General features: G+C 38.3%; 2 protein-coding genes across 2 annotated transcripts in view; both read left to right on the top strand.

Annotated features, from left to right (window-relative positions):
• LOC131946020 (uncharacterized) overlaps positions 1-2,011 on the top strand; it is a 9,973-nt gene extending 7,962 nt beyond the window's left edge. The window contains exons 5-6 of the mRNA XM_059306649.1: positions 1-150; positions 1,878-2,011. The exon at positions 1-150 is cut by the window's left edge and continues 12 nt beyond it. Coding sequence (XP_059162632.1) covers positions 1-150; positions 1,878-2,011 — 284 coding nt within the window. The remainder of the gene's footprint in view (positions 151-1,877) is intronic.
• A 448-nt stretch (positions 2,012-2,459) lies between these two features.
• On the top strand, positions 2,460-13,464 carry LOC131946004 (phospholipid-transporting ATPase ABCA3). The gene is made up of 6 exons (XM_059306636.1): positions 2,460-2,577; positions 3,437-3,657; positions 5,067-5,254; positions 7,527-7,697; positions 12,271-12,475; positions 13,217-13,464. Exons 1-6 carry the CDS (start codon positions 2,475-2,477, stop codon positions 13,391-13,393), a joined length of 1,065 nt encoding a protein of 354 aa, XP_059162619.1. The 5' UTR covers positions 2,460-2,474; the 3' UTR covers positions 13,394-13,464.
• Positions 13,465-15,073: the final 1,609 nt, after the last annotated feature.

Here is a 15,073-nt window from a genome sequence, read left to right as displayed (position 1 = left end):
TGAGAATGATTGCCCTAAATAATTGGTTTAAGTCTGAAGATAGCGCCATCATTGGAACTGTGTCGAGCATGATATCACCTGACTACCTGTTCGCCTATATTTTACTAGGATTAATGAACTATGATTGCACTGACGACGATGCTCAGACAGGTACTTTAACATTATTCCTTGTCCACTGCCATATCACAAAATATGGCTCTCATAACTTCTTGGTTTCTGTGTATGTGTATGTTTGGACTACCCAAAAAGTTTGAGCAGATATTTCCTACATCTTAAAAACATTCGTAACGTGTGCATTGTTATGAAAATTGAGCAATAAATTATGTAGCAATATTAATCCCGAGCTGCTAAAAAAACTTTTCAAAGGGAAACAATTCAGTTTATTATCGACAAAATTATCTTGGCTTTGTTATATCCCCTTATGGACATAAAAAAAAACAGCACAACGAAAAGACAATAAAAAACAAAGTACATTACCAATACATTACCAAAAGCACAACTCTACATGATATAGCACGCCGTAAGAGAGCCCAATATAACATAATCGAATTCAATACGATATTCTTAACACTTATGTAAAATGAAGTACAGATGTATTTGGACACTTTTCGAATGAACAGTGCTCTAAATTGAATAACTACTAAAAGCACATATTCAAAAACTGCTATCTACCGTTGATCTTGTTGCCAACCTCACCCATATCCAAAAGCCCAACCCCATCACATACACGCCCTAATCCACAAAGCGAACTAACCAATCCAGCTTCTCATAACATGGTGCAAGAGTATAGACCACGACAAAATACAATGCGATACATTACTATTGCTATACATTTCGGCACAATAAAATACTATTCGATGCTCCTAACGGTGACGTTCCACTGATTTGATCCCGGATACTCTCGGTTTAGCAGTCTAGCTCTCAACCTCTAGGCCACGCCGTCCCATCAGAGCTGGGGGGGGGGGGGGGGGGACTCGGTGACGTTCCACTTATTTGATCCCGGATACTCTCGGTTTAGCAGTCTAGCTCTCAACCTCTAGGCCACGCCGTCCCATTGGTGTTTAAGTACTACTGTATAAAAAGAGTTTACTGTAAAAACCATTTCAGTGTAACCAGAGGCGTAGAGAGGGGGTGGGGCGGGGAATGCGGACCGCACCGGGTGACACCATTTTAGGGGGGGGGGTGTGACACCAAGGCAAAAAATAGCAAAATATATAGAGAAAAATGAAAATTCGACTTAATTGATTAATCGAGTTTTAAATAGTGTTTTCTTTCTTCTTCTTCTTCGTTCTTAATTATTAGTGTTGAAGGGGATCGAGATTTATCTGCCAGTGGGTTCGAACTCGAGACTTTGTTCGAATTTATCAACCATGAGCTTTTTGCCGACTCGACCTCGCCTCCAACACAATTAAGCGTTACGTGTCAACTGGTTATGCGCCATTGAGGCCATTGACTCCGATTTCAGCCTGCTTTTCTTTTTGGATTTGCTTCCATAGCCTTTGTCCAACCAAGAACAATCTACAAGGCAGCAGTTGTTTAATTTTGGAGTTGTCTCTCCTAGAAGAGTGGCTGTCCCCAGCTAACGAGCCTCATCTGCCCGAGGGTTCGAACTCGAGACTTTTCGGTTTAGCAACCATGAGCTTTACCGACTCGACCACGTGTTTTAAGAGGTGCAAATCGAAAGTTTGTGGGGCGGGTGCAAATCGAAAATGGAAAGTTTGTCCCCGGGAAGGGTCGCTACGCCTCTGGGGGGGTGACACCATTAAGTGCCGCACCGGGTGACACCCGACCTCGCTACGCCGCTGAGTACAACCTCTAATCGCAAAACTTGTGTAGATTATTTATAACATAACATCATACTTGTTGTTGCTTCACAGTGAGCGCTGTAAGTCCATTTTTGGAAAAGGATTTCGGCCTCCTGTACAGTATTTTTATCTTTCTGATCATCGCCTGCTTCTCTTGGCTCGCCGTCTTTTGTATCGAGTTCAAGCTTCACATTTTCTTATGGTAAGTGTAAGTGTGGCACATACCACAAAACTGAAGCTAAACCCTGATGTGTGATGATGTGTGAAGCTGTGTCATGATGTGTCATGTGGGATGATGTGTGATGATGTGTCAGGATGTGTCATGATGTTTCATGATGTGTGACGATGTGTGATGTGTGTTAATGTGTGTTGATGTGTGTTGATTTGTGTTGATGTGTGTTGATGTGTGTTGATGTGTGTTGATGTGTGATGTGTGATGATGTGTGATGATGTGTGATGACAAAAAAAATTAAATTTAACTCGTAAATAAATCATTGATTTATTTTTATAACACACACACAGTGTAATTATCGTCTCGCTTGAGTTACTTTATTACTACCACACACACACACAAACACACACACGCACACTGTAAATGTCGTCACGCATGAGTTACTACAGACGTACAGTTTGTATTGCAGGAGATCGTGTTTCTACTACAAAATCATCATGAGGAAAGCGTCCTATCCTCGCCCGATCCACGAAGATGTGGATGTCAAAGCAGAAAGGGAGAAAATCAAAACAACAGACATCGCTACCCTCAAGAAAAAGAGTATAGTTATTACTACTCGTTTCTTAGTTTTATTTTCCTTCTTTTATGTACATTAACGGTGTTGGTGGATCATAGAACTTACGACTGCTAGTCAGTCTCGAGATTAAAACCAGGCTTTAGACTGTTGGACTGAGTCGACTCAGCTCTGATTGGTACCTGGCTCATGTTACGGAAACTACGGCAGTTGGGTTGACCACGCTATCCCCTTGTATGAGGAGGTAAAGGAAACAGATGAGCTTTACTTCATCTGTCCCATGTGTCATGGACACAAACGGGAAAAGATAATGATGATATGTAGTACGTCAAGTAGATACATCTGCGTTTTGTCTGTGCCTAAAGATTTAACAGTAGGATGTTACCCAAACAAGTTTGTCACCCAAACAAGTTTGTCGCCCAAACAAGTTTGTCGCCCAAACAAGTTTGTCGCCCAAACAAGTTTGTCACCCAAACAAGTTTGTCACCCAAACAAGTTTGTCACCCAAACAAGTTTGTCACCCAAACAAGTTTGTCACCCAAACAAGTTTGTCACCCAAACAAGTTTGTCGCCCAAACAAGTTTGTCGCCCAAACAAGTTTGTCACCCAAACAAGTTTGTCACCCAAACAAGTTTGTCACCCAAACAAGTTTGTCACCCAAACAAGTTTGTCACCCAAACAAGTTTGTCACCCAAACAAGTTTGTCACCCAAACAAGTTTGTCACCCAAACAAGTTTGTCACCCAAACAAGTTTGTCACCCAAACAAGTTTGTCACCCAAACAAGTTTGTCACCCAAACAACTTTGTCACCCAAACAAGTTTGTCACACAAACAAGTTTGTCACCCAAACAAGTTTGTCACCCACATGTGACGTTGACTCGCCAGACGCCATCCTGCTGGTAGACGCCCAGAAGAACTACGCCCGCCAATGCTCGTCTCGCTGTGCTGTACATTCGCTCAGTCTCAGCATCGGCCACAACGAGTGTTTCGGCATTCTCGGCCAAACTGGCTCGGGGAAGACAACCATCTTTAAGATGTTGACTGGGGAGATTTCCATTACGCAGGGGGACATATTCGTTCACGGGGATAGTGTCAAGACCACACGGGTAAGCTCATCGTGTCCTGTCCGTATACGTCTGTTATATAAAGATTTATCTAAATCACTTTGGTCAAGATGGCGACTGACAAGTGGAGGCGTCAACTGGTTTACAAACAGGTGTGCGGACAAAATAAGAAATAGTTTGAATACATGTTTCAGCAAACAATGATTCTAATATACTAGCCGTCGGTACCCGTTACACGTGAATCATAGGTCTATATATTTTAATGGTATACATTTTTAGAAGAATATTTTATAAAATTAGTTATTCAAGTTATTGGTCAAAACGCAATGCGCTTTGCTACAGGTTTAACGATATTAGTGACAATGCAAAGAAATAACTAAATAGCTAAATGTCCGATACATATAAAAATAACATAGGCTACTTATAACTATTAGAAAAAATAAAACAAAATTATATACATAATTAGTCAACACAACACCATATTAAATGCACACATTGATTATAAGAAATGATTACGTTAAAAACCCGGCTTTTCAACAATATTTATGCTGTTTTTTTTAAGTAATTTGTATTAGTTTTGGCCGAGGAAATTGTATAAAGTTCATAAATTATGTCTCGATAAGTAAATCTATAGATCAAACCAAATTTTAATGAAATAGTTCATTTCTTAGTATTCTAAAATTGGAAGATGACGCCATTGGTTTTGTGTACTTTCCTTACTTCAAACATATGACATGTGACGTCATCGATTTCGGCGTTCTTGTCCCAACTATAAACACTTTTCCGGTTGCTTAATTAAAACTGTTTTTCTACATTAGAATATGCCTTTATTTTTTTTTTCTTCTTTAAATAAAATTGTGTTTATACATTTAAAACATCTACCATATTATTTTCAACAAAAGTCCGTATTAAGTTCTCCATATATCGCTGAAGATTCTGATGTGATATCCTGCGAAAATATTTTGCGGACAGAGAAAGAGAGAAGTGCGCACATGGTCTTTTATATATTAGGATATCTATAAGTATAAGTACATTCAATATTGGACTAAATCCCGACAACTGGTTTGCGAGGCTTACAGGCCATGTAGGTTATGAGAGTATTGATTGGTATATTGTCCTCCACAAAAGTCACCCTCCACCAGCCCTTATTTACATCCAGCTTCCTGAACCAGCTCATCTGGCTAATCTCTCCATCACGCTGTTCTTTTTATACGTTGGCTTCAAATTAAATTGTAATAACTAACTTAATTAATTCGAGTGAAGTAGAGATATGTTTGAGTTATGAACGGAGATGAGATTATCTGACGGCCATCACTCCATTTGAAAAGGGTCAAAACTTGAGTTTTTACCACAAACACACAAACATCCACACGCAAAAACGAGCAGCAGTTACGCGTATAAACAAATATCTGAGCAAAGCAGGGGAAATAAGGTGTGTTGTTGTGTGACAGACCCAAAAGACGATCGGCTACTGCCCCCAGTTGCCGGCACTCCAACACAGACTGACGGGGCGTGAGGTGCTCCTCCTGTACGCCAGGCTCAAGGGGGTCGTTGGGGACAGTGTGTCCCAGCTGGTGGAAGATATTATAGACTTCATCAAGCTCAGGCCGCATGAGGACAAGCAGACCAAAAACTACAGGTAAACGGGCAGCGGGCGTGCTATTTGGGTGTGTCTTAAGACAATTGGCGAGCTGTTTGGGTGTGTCTTAAGACTGTGGGCGAGCTATTTGGGTGTGTCTTTAGACTGTGGGCGTGCTATTTGGTTGTGTCTTTAGACTGTGGGCGAGCTATTTGGGTGTGTCTTAAGACAGTGGGCGTGCTATTTGGGTGTGTCTTAAGACAGTGGGCGAGCTATTTGGTTGTGTCTTTAGACAGTGGTCGAGCTATTTGGGTGTGTCTTAAGACAGTGGGCGTGCTATTTGGGTGTGTCTTAAGACAGCGGGCGTGCTATTTGGGTGTGTCTTAAGACTGTGGGCGAGCTATTAGGGTGTGTCTTAAGACAGTGGGCGTGCTATTTGGGTGTGTCTTAAGACAGCGGGCGAGCTATTTAGTTGTGTCTTAAGACAGTGGGCGAGCTATTTGGTGTGTGTCTTAAGACTGGGCGAGCTATTTGGGTGTGTCTTAAGACAGTGGGCGTGCTATTTGGGTGTGTCTTAATTAAGACTGTGGGCGTGCTATTTGGGTGTGTCTTTAAACAGTGGACGAGCTATTTGGGTGTGTCTTAAGACAGCGGGCGAGCTATTTGGTTGTGTCTTAAGACAGTGGGCGAGCTATTTGTGTGTGTCTTAAGACAGTGGGCGAGCTATTTGTGTGTGTCTTAAGACAGTGGACGAGCTATTTGGGTGTGTCTTAAGACAGTGGGCGTGCTATTTGGGTGTGTCTTAAGACAGTGGACGAGCTATTTGGGTGTGTCTTTAGACTGTGGGCGTGCTATTTAGTTGTGTCTTTAGACTGTGGGCGAGCTATTTGGGTGTGTCTTAAGACAGTGGGCGTGCTATTTGGGTGTGTCTTAAGACAGTGGGCGAGCTATTTGGTTGTGTCTTAAGACAGTGGACGAGCTATTTGGGTGTGTCTTAAGACAGTGGGCGTGCTATTTGGGTGTGTCTTAAGACAGTGGACGAGCTATTTGGGTGTGTCTTAAGACAGTGGGCGTGCTATTTGGGTGTGTCTTAAGACAGTGGGCGAGCTATTTGGGTGTGTCTTAAGACAGTGGGCGAGCTATTTGGGTGTGTCTTTAGACTGTGGGCGAGCTATTTGGTTGTGTCTTAAGACAGTGGACGAGCTATTTGGGTGTGTCTTTAGACTGTGGGCGAGCTATTTGGTTGTGTCTTAAGACCTTTGGCGAGCTGTTTGGGTGTGTCTTAAGACTGTGGGCGAGCTATTTGGGTGTGTCTTAAGACAATGGGCGTGCTATTTGGGTGTGTCTTAAGATAGTGGGCGTGCTATTTGGGTGTGTCTTAAGACAGTGGGCGTGCTATTTGGGTGTGTCTTAAGACAGTGGGCGTGCTATTTGGGTGTGTCTTAAGACAGTGGGCGTGCTATTTGAGTGTGTCTTAAGACAGTTGGCGTGCTATTTGGGTGTGTCTTAAGACAGTGGGCGTGCTATTTGGGTGTGTCTTAAGACAGTGGGCGTGCTATTTGGGTGTGTCTTAAGACAGTGGGCGTGCTATTTGGGTGTGTCTTAAGACAGTGGGCGTGCTATTTGGGTGTGTCTTAAGACAGTTGGCGTGCTATTTGGGTGTGTCTTAAGACAGTGGGCGTGCTATTTGGGTGTGTGTTAAGACAGTGGGCGTGCTATTTGGGTGTGTCTTAAGACAGTGGGCGTGCTATTTGGGTGTGTCTTAAGACAGTGGGCGTGCTATTTGGGTGTGTCTTAAGACAGTGGGCGTGCTATTTAAGGACGAACCCTTACCTTGCTACTTATTTGTGCCGCCTTGCTCGATAAGTTATTGTTTCTATGTAAGCCTGCGTATCTGTTAAAGTATATCCCAATGTCAATTAAAGAAAGATTTTTTCATTTGAATATTTTCAACATTTTTACTTTCGCTTGCTTTATGGGTTGGCCCATAAACGACGCCACACTCCTGGGGCGAGGGGTTTCGGAATTACCGATATGTGACAAGGTGGAGTGGGGGGGGGGTGTCAAAGTTTGACGTTACATATTTACAATTATAAAAAGTAGCCTTTATTTAATTAACACTGAACTGAAGCAGTCATTTCGTACTTTTAAAGATATTTTGTCCATCGCAATATAAATCGAGCAATATACCTAGACTTTGCAAAACTCAGTATTTAAGAAGTTGAACTGCTCTTTCAAAATGTAATTAAATGTAACGAACCTTTAAAGAATTCCCAAGACAATAATTACAGTTACTCTAAATTGTATACTTAAGCCTAATGCTATTTTCTAGCAACGGAACTAAAAGAAAACTGTCAGTTGGAATCGCCATAGTGTGTAACCCCAACCTGCTGGTACTAGATGATCCCACGGCTGGGATGGATCCGGTCTCTCGGCGAAACATGTGGGACATTATGCTCTCCATCAAGGCTCATAAAAGGACGATACTGATGACATCACACAGGTACATTTATAGAGCTTGTACAAGTTCCAACAGGCAAATTTATATAGCTTGTACAAGTTCCAACAGGTACATTTATATAGCTTGTACAAGTTCCAACAGGTAAATTTATATAGCTTGTACAAGTTCCAACAGGTAAATTTATATAGCTTGTACAAGTTCCAACAGGTAAATTTATATAGCTTGTACAAGTTCCAACAGGTATATTTATATAGCTTGTATAAGTTCCAACAAGTAAATTTATATAGCTTGTACAAGTTCCAACAGGTACATTTATATAGCTTGTACAAGTTCCAACAGGTAAATTTATATAGCTTGTACAAGTTCCAACAGGTAAATTTATATAGCTTGTACAAGTTCCACAGGTAAATTTATATAGCTTGTACAAGTTCCAACAGGTAAATTTATATAGCTTGTACAAGCTCCAACAGGTAAATTTATATAGCTTGTACAAGTTCCAACAGGTAAATTTATATAGCTTGTAAAAGTTCCAACATGTAAATTTATATAGCTTGTACAAGTTCCAGCAGGTAAATTTATATAGCTTGTACAAGTTCCAACAGGTAAATTTATATAGCTTGTACAAGTTCCAACAGGTAAATTTATATAGCTTGTACAAGTTCCAACAGGTAAATTTATATAGCTTGTACAAGCTCCAACAGGTAAATTTATATAGCTTGTACAAGTTCCAACAGGTAAATTTATATAGCTTGTAAAAGTTCCAACATGTAAATTTATATAGCTTGTACAAGTTCCAGCAGGTAAATTTATATAGCTTGTACAAGTTCCAACAGGTAAATTTATATAGCTTGTACAAGTTCCAACAGGTAAATTTATATAGCTTGTACAAGTTCCAACAGGTAAATTTATATAGCTTGTACAAGTTCCAACAGGTACATTTATGTAGCTTCTACAAGTTCCAACAGGTAAATTTATATAGCTTGTACAAGCTCCAACAGGTACATTTATGTAGCTTGTACAAGTTCCAACAGGTAAATTTATATAGCTTGTACAAGTTCCAACAGGTAAATTTATATAGCTTGTACAAGTTCCAACAGGTAAATTTATATAGCATGTACAAGTTCCAACAGGTAAATTTATATAGCTTGTACAAGTTCCAACAGGTAAATTTATATAGCTTGTACAAGTTCCAACAGGTAAATTTATATAGCTTGTACAAGTTCCAACAGGTAAATTTATATAGCTTGTACAAGTTCCAACAGGTAAATTTATATAGCTTGTACAAGTTCCTACAGGTACATTTATATAGCTTGTACAAGTTCCAACAGGTAAATTTATATAGCTTGTACAAGTTCCAACAGGTAAATTTATATAGCTTGTACAAGTTCCAACAGGTAAATTTATATAGCTTGTACAAGTTCCAACAGGTAAATTTATATAGCTTGTACAAGCTCCAACAGGTAAATTTATATAGCTTGTACAAGTTCCAACAGATAAATTTATATAGCTTGTAAAAGTTCCAACAGGTAAATTTATATAGCTTGTACAAGTTCCAGCAGGTAAATTTATATAGCTTGTACAAGTTCCAACAGGTAAATTTATATAGCTTGTACAAGTTCCAACAGGTAAATTTAAATAGCTTGTACAAGTTCCAACAGGTAAATTTATATAGCTTGTACAAGTTCCAACAGGCAAATTTATATAGCTTGTACAAGTTCCAACAGGCAAATTTATATAGCTTGTACAAGTTCCAACAGGTTAATTTATATAGCTTGTACAAGTTCCAACAGGTAAATTTATATAGCTTGTACAAGTTCCAACAGGTAAATTTATATGCTTGTACAAGTTCCAACAGGTAAATTTATATAGCTTGTACAAGTTCCAACAGGCAAATTTATATAGCTTGTACAAGTTCCAACAGGTAAATTTTATATAGCTTGTACAAGTTCCAACAGGCAAATTTATATAGCTTGTACAAGTTCCAGCAGGTAAATTTATATAGCTTGTACAAGTTCCAACAGGTAAATTTATATAGCTTGTACAAGTTCCAACAGGTACATTTATATAGCTTGTACAAGTTCCAACAGGTAAATTTATATAGCTTGTACAAGTTCCAACAGGCAAATTTATATAGCTTGTACAAGTTCCAACAGGTAAATTTATATAGCTTGTACAAGTTCCAACAGGCAAATTTATATAGCTTGTACAAGTTCCAACAGGTAAATTTATATAGCTTGTACAAGTTCCAACAGGTAAATTTATATAGCTTGTACAAGTTCCAACAGGTAAATTTATATAGCTTGTACAAGTTCCAACAGGTAAATTTATATAGCTTGTACAAGTTCCAACAGGCAAATTTATATAGCTTGTACAAGTTCCTAAAGGTAGATATACCTAGCGTATACTTTATTTATGTAGAATTACATAGATTATATAAGTAGACATTAATAAATGTATATAGTTTCCACAAGCTCACAAATGTAGATTTATAGTTTCCACAAGCTCACAAATTTAGATTTAATAAAGTTAACAGAATTGGTTTAGGGTCCAGTCTTTCGTCTGATTAACTCGTTCTTCTATTTTCGCATTTTCGTGTTGAGTGTACAACACATTATATACCCTGGTATTTAATTGAAAATGGGAGAATGTGATACTACGGAATGGCCATTTGCTAACCTAGAAGACATGAGTATAAGAAATACTTACGTCTTTAGACAGCAAACATCAGCAGGTTTGTACTGATCAGTGTCAAGGTGATTCTGTTAGTCAAGGTTTCAGCTGTAGTCCTAATCTCTAGGCATGGTGAATCTGTTAGTCAAGGTTTCAGCTGTAGTCCTAATCTCTAGGCATGGTGAATCTGTTAGTCAAGGTTTCAGCTGTAGTCCTAATCTCTAGGCATGGTGAATCTGTTAGGATTAGGGTCAAGGTTTCAGCTGTAGTCCTAATCTCTAGGCATGGTGAATCTGTTAGTCAAGGTTTCAGCTGTAGTCCTAATCTCTAGGCATGGTGAATCTGTTAGTCAAGGTTTCAGCTGTAGTCCTAATCTCTAGGCATGGTGAATCTGTTAGGATTAGTGTCAAGGTTTCAGCTGTAGTCCTAATCTCTTGTGTATGGTGAATCTGTTAGGATTAGGGTTCAGCTGTAGTCCTAATCTCTAGGCATGGTGAATCTGTTAGGATTAGCGTCAAGGTTTCAGCTGTAGTCCTAATCTCTAGGCATGGTGAATCTGTTAGTCAAGGTTTCAGCTGTAGTCCTAATCTCTAGGCATGGTGAATCTGTTAGGATTAGTGTCAAGGTTTCAGCTGTAGTCCTAATCTCTTGTGTATGGTGAATCTGTTAGGATTAGGGTTCAGCTGTAGTCCTAATCTCTAGGCATGGTGAATCTGTTAGGATTAGTGTCAAGGTTTCAGCTGTAGTCCTAATCTCTAGGCATGGTGAATCTGTTAGTCAATGTTTCAGCTGTAGTCCTAATCTCTTGTGTATGGTGAATCTGTTAGGTTTAGAGTCAAGGTTTCAGATGTAGTCCTAATCTCTAGGCATGGTGAATCTGTTAGGATTAGGGTCAAGATTTCAGCTTAGTCCTAATCTCTTGTGCTTTAAACCATCATAAGTTACATATTCTACAACATAAGTTACATATTCTACAACATAAGCTACATATTCTACAACATAAGTTACATATTCTACAACATAAGTTACATATTCTACAACATAAGTTACATATTCTACAACATAAGTTACATATTCTACAGCATAAGCTACATATTCTACAACATAAGTTACATATTCTACAACATAAGTTACATATTCTACAACATAAGTTACATATTCTACATCATAAGTTACATATTCTACAACATAAGCTACATATTCTACAACATAAGTTACATATTCTACAACATAAGTTACATATTCTACAACATAAGTTACATATTCTACAACATAAGTTACATATTCTACAACATAAGCTACATATTCTACAACATAAGTTACATATTCTACAACATAAGTTACATATTCTACAACATAAGTTACATATTCTACATCATAAGTTACATATTCTACAACATAAGTTACATATTCTACAACATAAGCTACATATTCTACATCATAAGTTACATATTCTACAACATAAGCTACATATTCTAAGACTAAACCGGGTTATTTTCAGACATTTTCTTCGGCATTGGTGGGGGGGGGGGGGGGGGGGGGCTTGAAACTTCTGGGAGGCACACTTAAAATTTGCTGCTTCGTCCGGATGCTGTACACGTGCTCCGGGTTTGAGGATGTGGGGGGGGGCGCTGATTCTATATCACGGGTAAATTACCATGTTTAATTCATCGTAATACATATGAGAAACTATAGGTTATTCCATCGATTCAGCTAAAGACAAACTTTATTTTTATTTGTTAACACATTTAAGAAGCTCCCATGCTTTAAACTTCTTTACCTCTTTTTTAAACGTATTTTTTATTTTCAGCATAGAGGAATTCTTAACTTTTTAAACCTATTTTTTACTTTCAGCATAGAGGAATTCTAAACTTTTTAAACGTATTTTTTTACTTTCAGCATAGAGGCATGCTAAACATTTTTAAACTTATTTTTTACATTTCAGCATAGAGGAATGCCAAGCTTTGTGCGGTAAATTTGCTATCATTAAAAAGGGACAGTTACTTTGCCTAGGAAGCCGAGAAAGTTTGGAGAACAAATTTAAAACAGTTTATTCAGTATTCCTTTACGCCAATCAGTTAGAAAACGGACTTTTGATACCAATAGAACCGGCTGTAGATTTCGTGCATGGATCATTTATAAATGTTGTGGTATGTAGAAATATTTACATTTATTATATATACAGAAATCATTATCATTATATTTTCGGTTTGTGTCCAAGACACATGGGGCAGATTAAGTAGAGTTAAATTATCTCGGCATTCGAGGGGTAGTGTGGTCAGCGCTTAGTTTTCCTAACGTTAGTCAGGTCTCAGAAGTGGAGCCACGAGACCAACCATAAGAAGAGAGGCGGAAGTCGTGAATACTTTTTTTTAGGCCTAGTCACTAGTCAGCAAGACAGAAATACGACTATAAATATCAGACTTCCGACACTAGGAAATATTCGATTACTATTATTAAGGTATGTTTCCCAGAAAAATACGCAATCGAAAAAACTGTGCAAAGGAAAACTGCGCGAGCCGAAAAAGGCGCGAATACTAACTAATAATTCTAATACACGTTAATTTTGTCATATTTCATGGAAATATGTTTTATTATACTACGGTGTACATGTGGTCACTCTTTGAGCAATGGAAAACTGCGCGAGCCGAAAAAGGCGCAAATACTAACTAATAATTCTAATACACGTTAACTTTGTCATATTTCATGGCAATATGTTTTATTATACTACAGTGTACATGTAGTCACTATTTGTTAATGACTATAAATGCTCGAATTTAGAAAACAAAAATGCCATTGAGCACTTTTAATGCGCAGTTTTCGGTTGCGCATCTTTCCGGTCTCCGGTTTGTATCAGTCACATCTGGAATAAGTTCTGTTGTTTTTTTCAGTTGTTCAGTAAACAAAAGGCCCTGTGCCAGCTACAAATACCCCAGCATGTTCGACTGTCTGCACTCTTCACTATCTTAGAGAAGGCCAAAGAAAGTTACAATTTAAAACACTACACGGTGCAGAAAACTTCATTAGAGCAAATCTTCTTCAAGATGATTAAGGAAGAACATTACTAGATCTTGTACAACACATTTTTACTGAAATAAACGGACAAATTTAAGTATCGCATTGGCCGCACTTCGGGCTTTGGCAGTAACATATATATATATATATATATATATATATATATATATATATATATATATATATATATATATATATATATATATATATATGTCTGTGTGTGTATGTCTGTGTGTCTATGCGTGTTTGGGTGTGTGTGTGCGTGTGTGTTTGCCTATGTATGTTTGAGTTATTTTATTGAGTAAGTTGAATAAGAGTTAATTTTAAAAATGTACACTTAATTTTGTAATATTGATAGGATTGGTTACTAAAGATGGAACTTTCAGGGAAAAGATAAATCGGGGTGGGGAGGGGGGTTGCAAATTAAACAAAATTATTGTGAACCACTGATTATGTAGCATGTAATTTGAGGAAATGTTATTTGATGCAACCAGAATACACTTTTTTGTTTACCTAAATCCGAAAACTTTGTTAGTTTTCTATTTTAATTACCTAATGGGGGGGGACCTTTATGAATAACGCCACAGTCACACTGATGATGTGTTGAAAAGGTTAAAAAAAAATACTGCATAAACCGGGCGCTGGGTGTCATTAAGAGAAGAACTACACCCAGTTAACATAGTCTGACAAACCAAGATCGGGCCTAGATATATATCTTGATATTTGAAATCCATGATATAGCCAACATTGGGCAAAGATATAGCTTTATTGGGTCAAGATGTAACCATGATATAGCCAATATTGAGCCAAGATGTAACCAAGATATAGCCAATATTGGGCCAAGATATAGCCAATATTGAGCCAAGATGTAACCAAGATATAGCCAATATTGGGCCAAGATATAGCCAATATTGAGCCAAGATGTAACCAAGATATAGCCAATATTGAGCCAAGATGTAACCAAGATATAGCCAATATTGGGCCAAGATATAGCCTTTATTGGATCACGATGTAACCATGATATAGCCAATATTGGGCCAAGATATAGCCAACATTGGGTAAAGATATAACCAAGATATAGCCAACATGGGGCCAAGATATAGCCTTTATTTGGCCAAGATATAACCAAGATATAGCCAACATGGGGCCAAGATATAGCCAATATTGGGCCAAGATGTAACCAAGATATAGCAAATGCTTGGCCAAGATATAGCCAATATTGGGCCAAGATGTAACCAAGTTATAGCAAATGTTTGGCCAAGATATAGCCAATATTGGGCCAAGATGTAACCAAGTTATAGCAAATGTTTGGCCAAGATATAGCCAATATTGAGCCAAGGTGTAACCATGATATAGCAAATGTTTGGCCAAGATATAGCCAATATTGGGCCAAGATGTAACCAAGATATAGCAAATGTTTGGCCAAGATATAGCCAATATTGGGCCAAGATGTAACCAAGATATAGCAAATGTTTGGCCAAGATATAGCCAATATTGGGCCAAGATGTAACCAAGATATAGCAAATGTTTGGCCAAGATATAGCCAATATTGGGCCAAGATGTAACCAAGATATAGCAAATGTTTGGCCAAGATAGAGCCAATATTGAGCCAAGATGTAACCAAGATATAGCAAATGTTTGGCCAAGATATAGCCAATATTGAGCCAAGATGTAACCAAGATATAGCCAGTATTTGGCCAAAGTGTAAGTCTGATATATCTAATATTGATTCA

Source organism: Physella acuta, unplaced genomic scaffold (assembly GCF_028476545.2).
Source record: "Physella acuta isolate Inbredline_101_S28 unplaced genomic scaffold, ASM2847654v3 ptg000543l, whole genome shotgun sequence".
NCBI classification, from domain to species: Eukaryota; Metazoa; Mollusca; class Gastropoda; family Physidae; genus Physella; species Physella acuta.
Note: the sequence above shows the minus strand (reverse complement) of the source record. Positions and strands in the feature narration are given on the sequence as shown.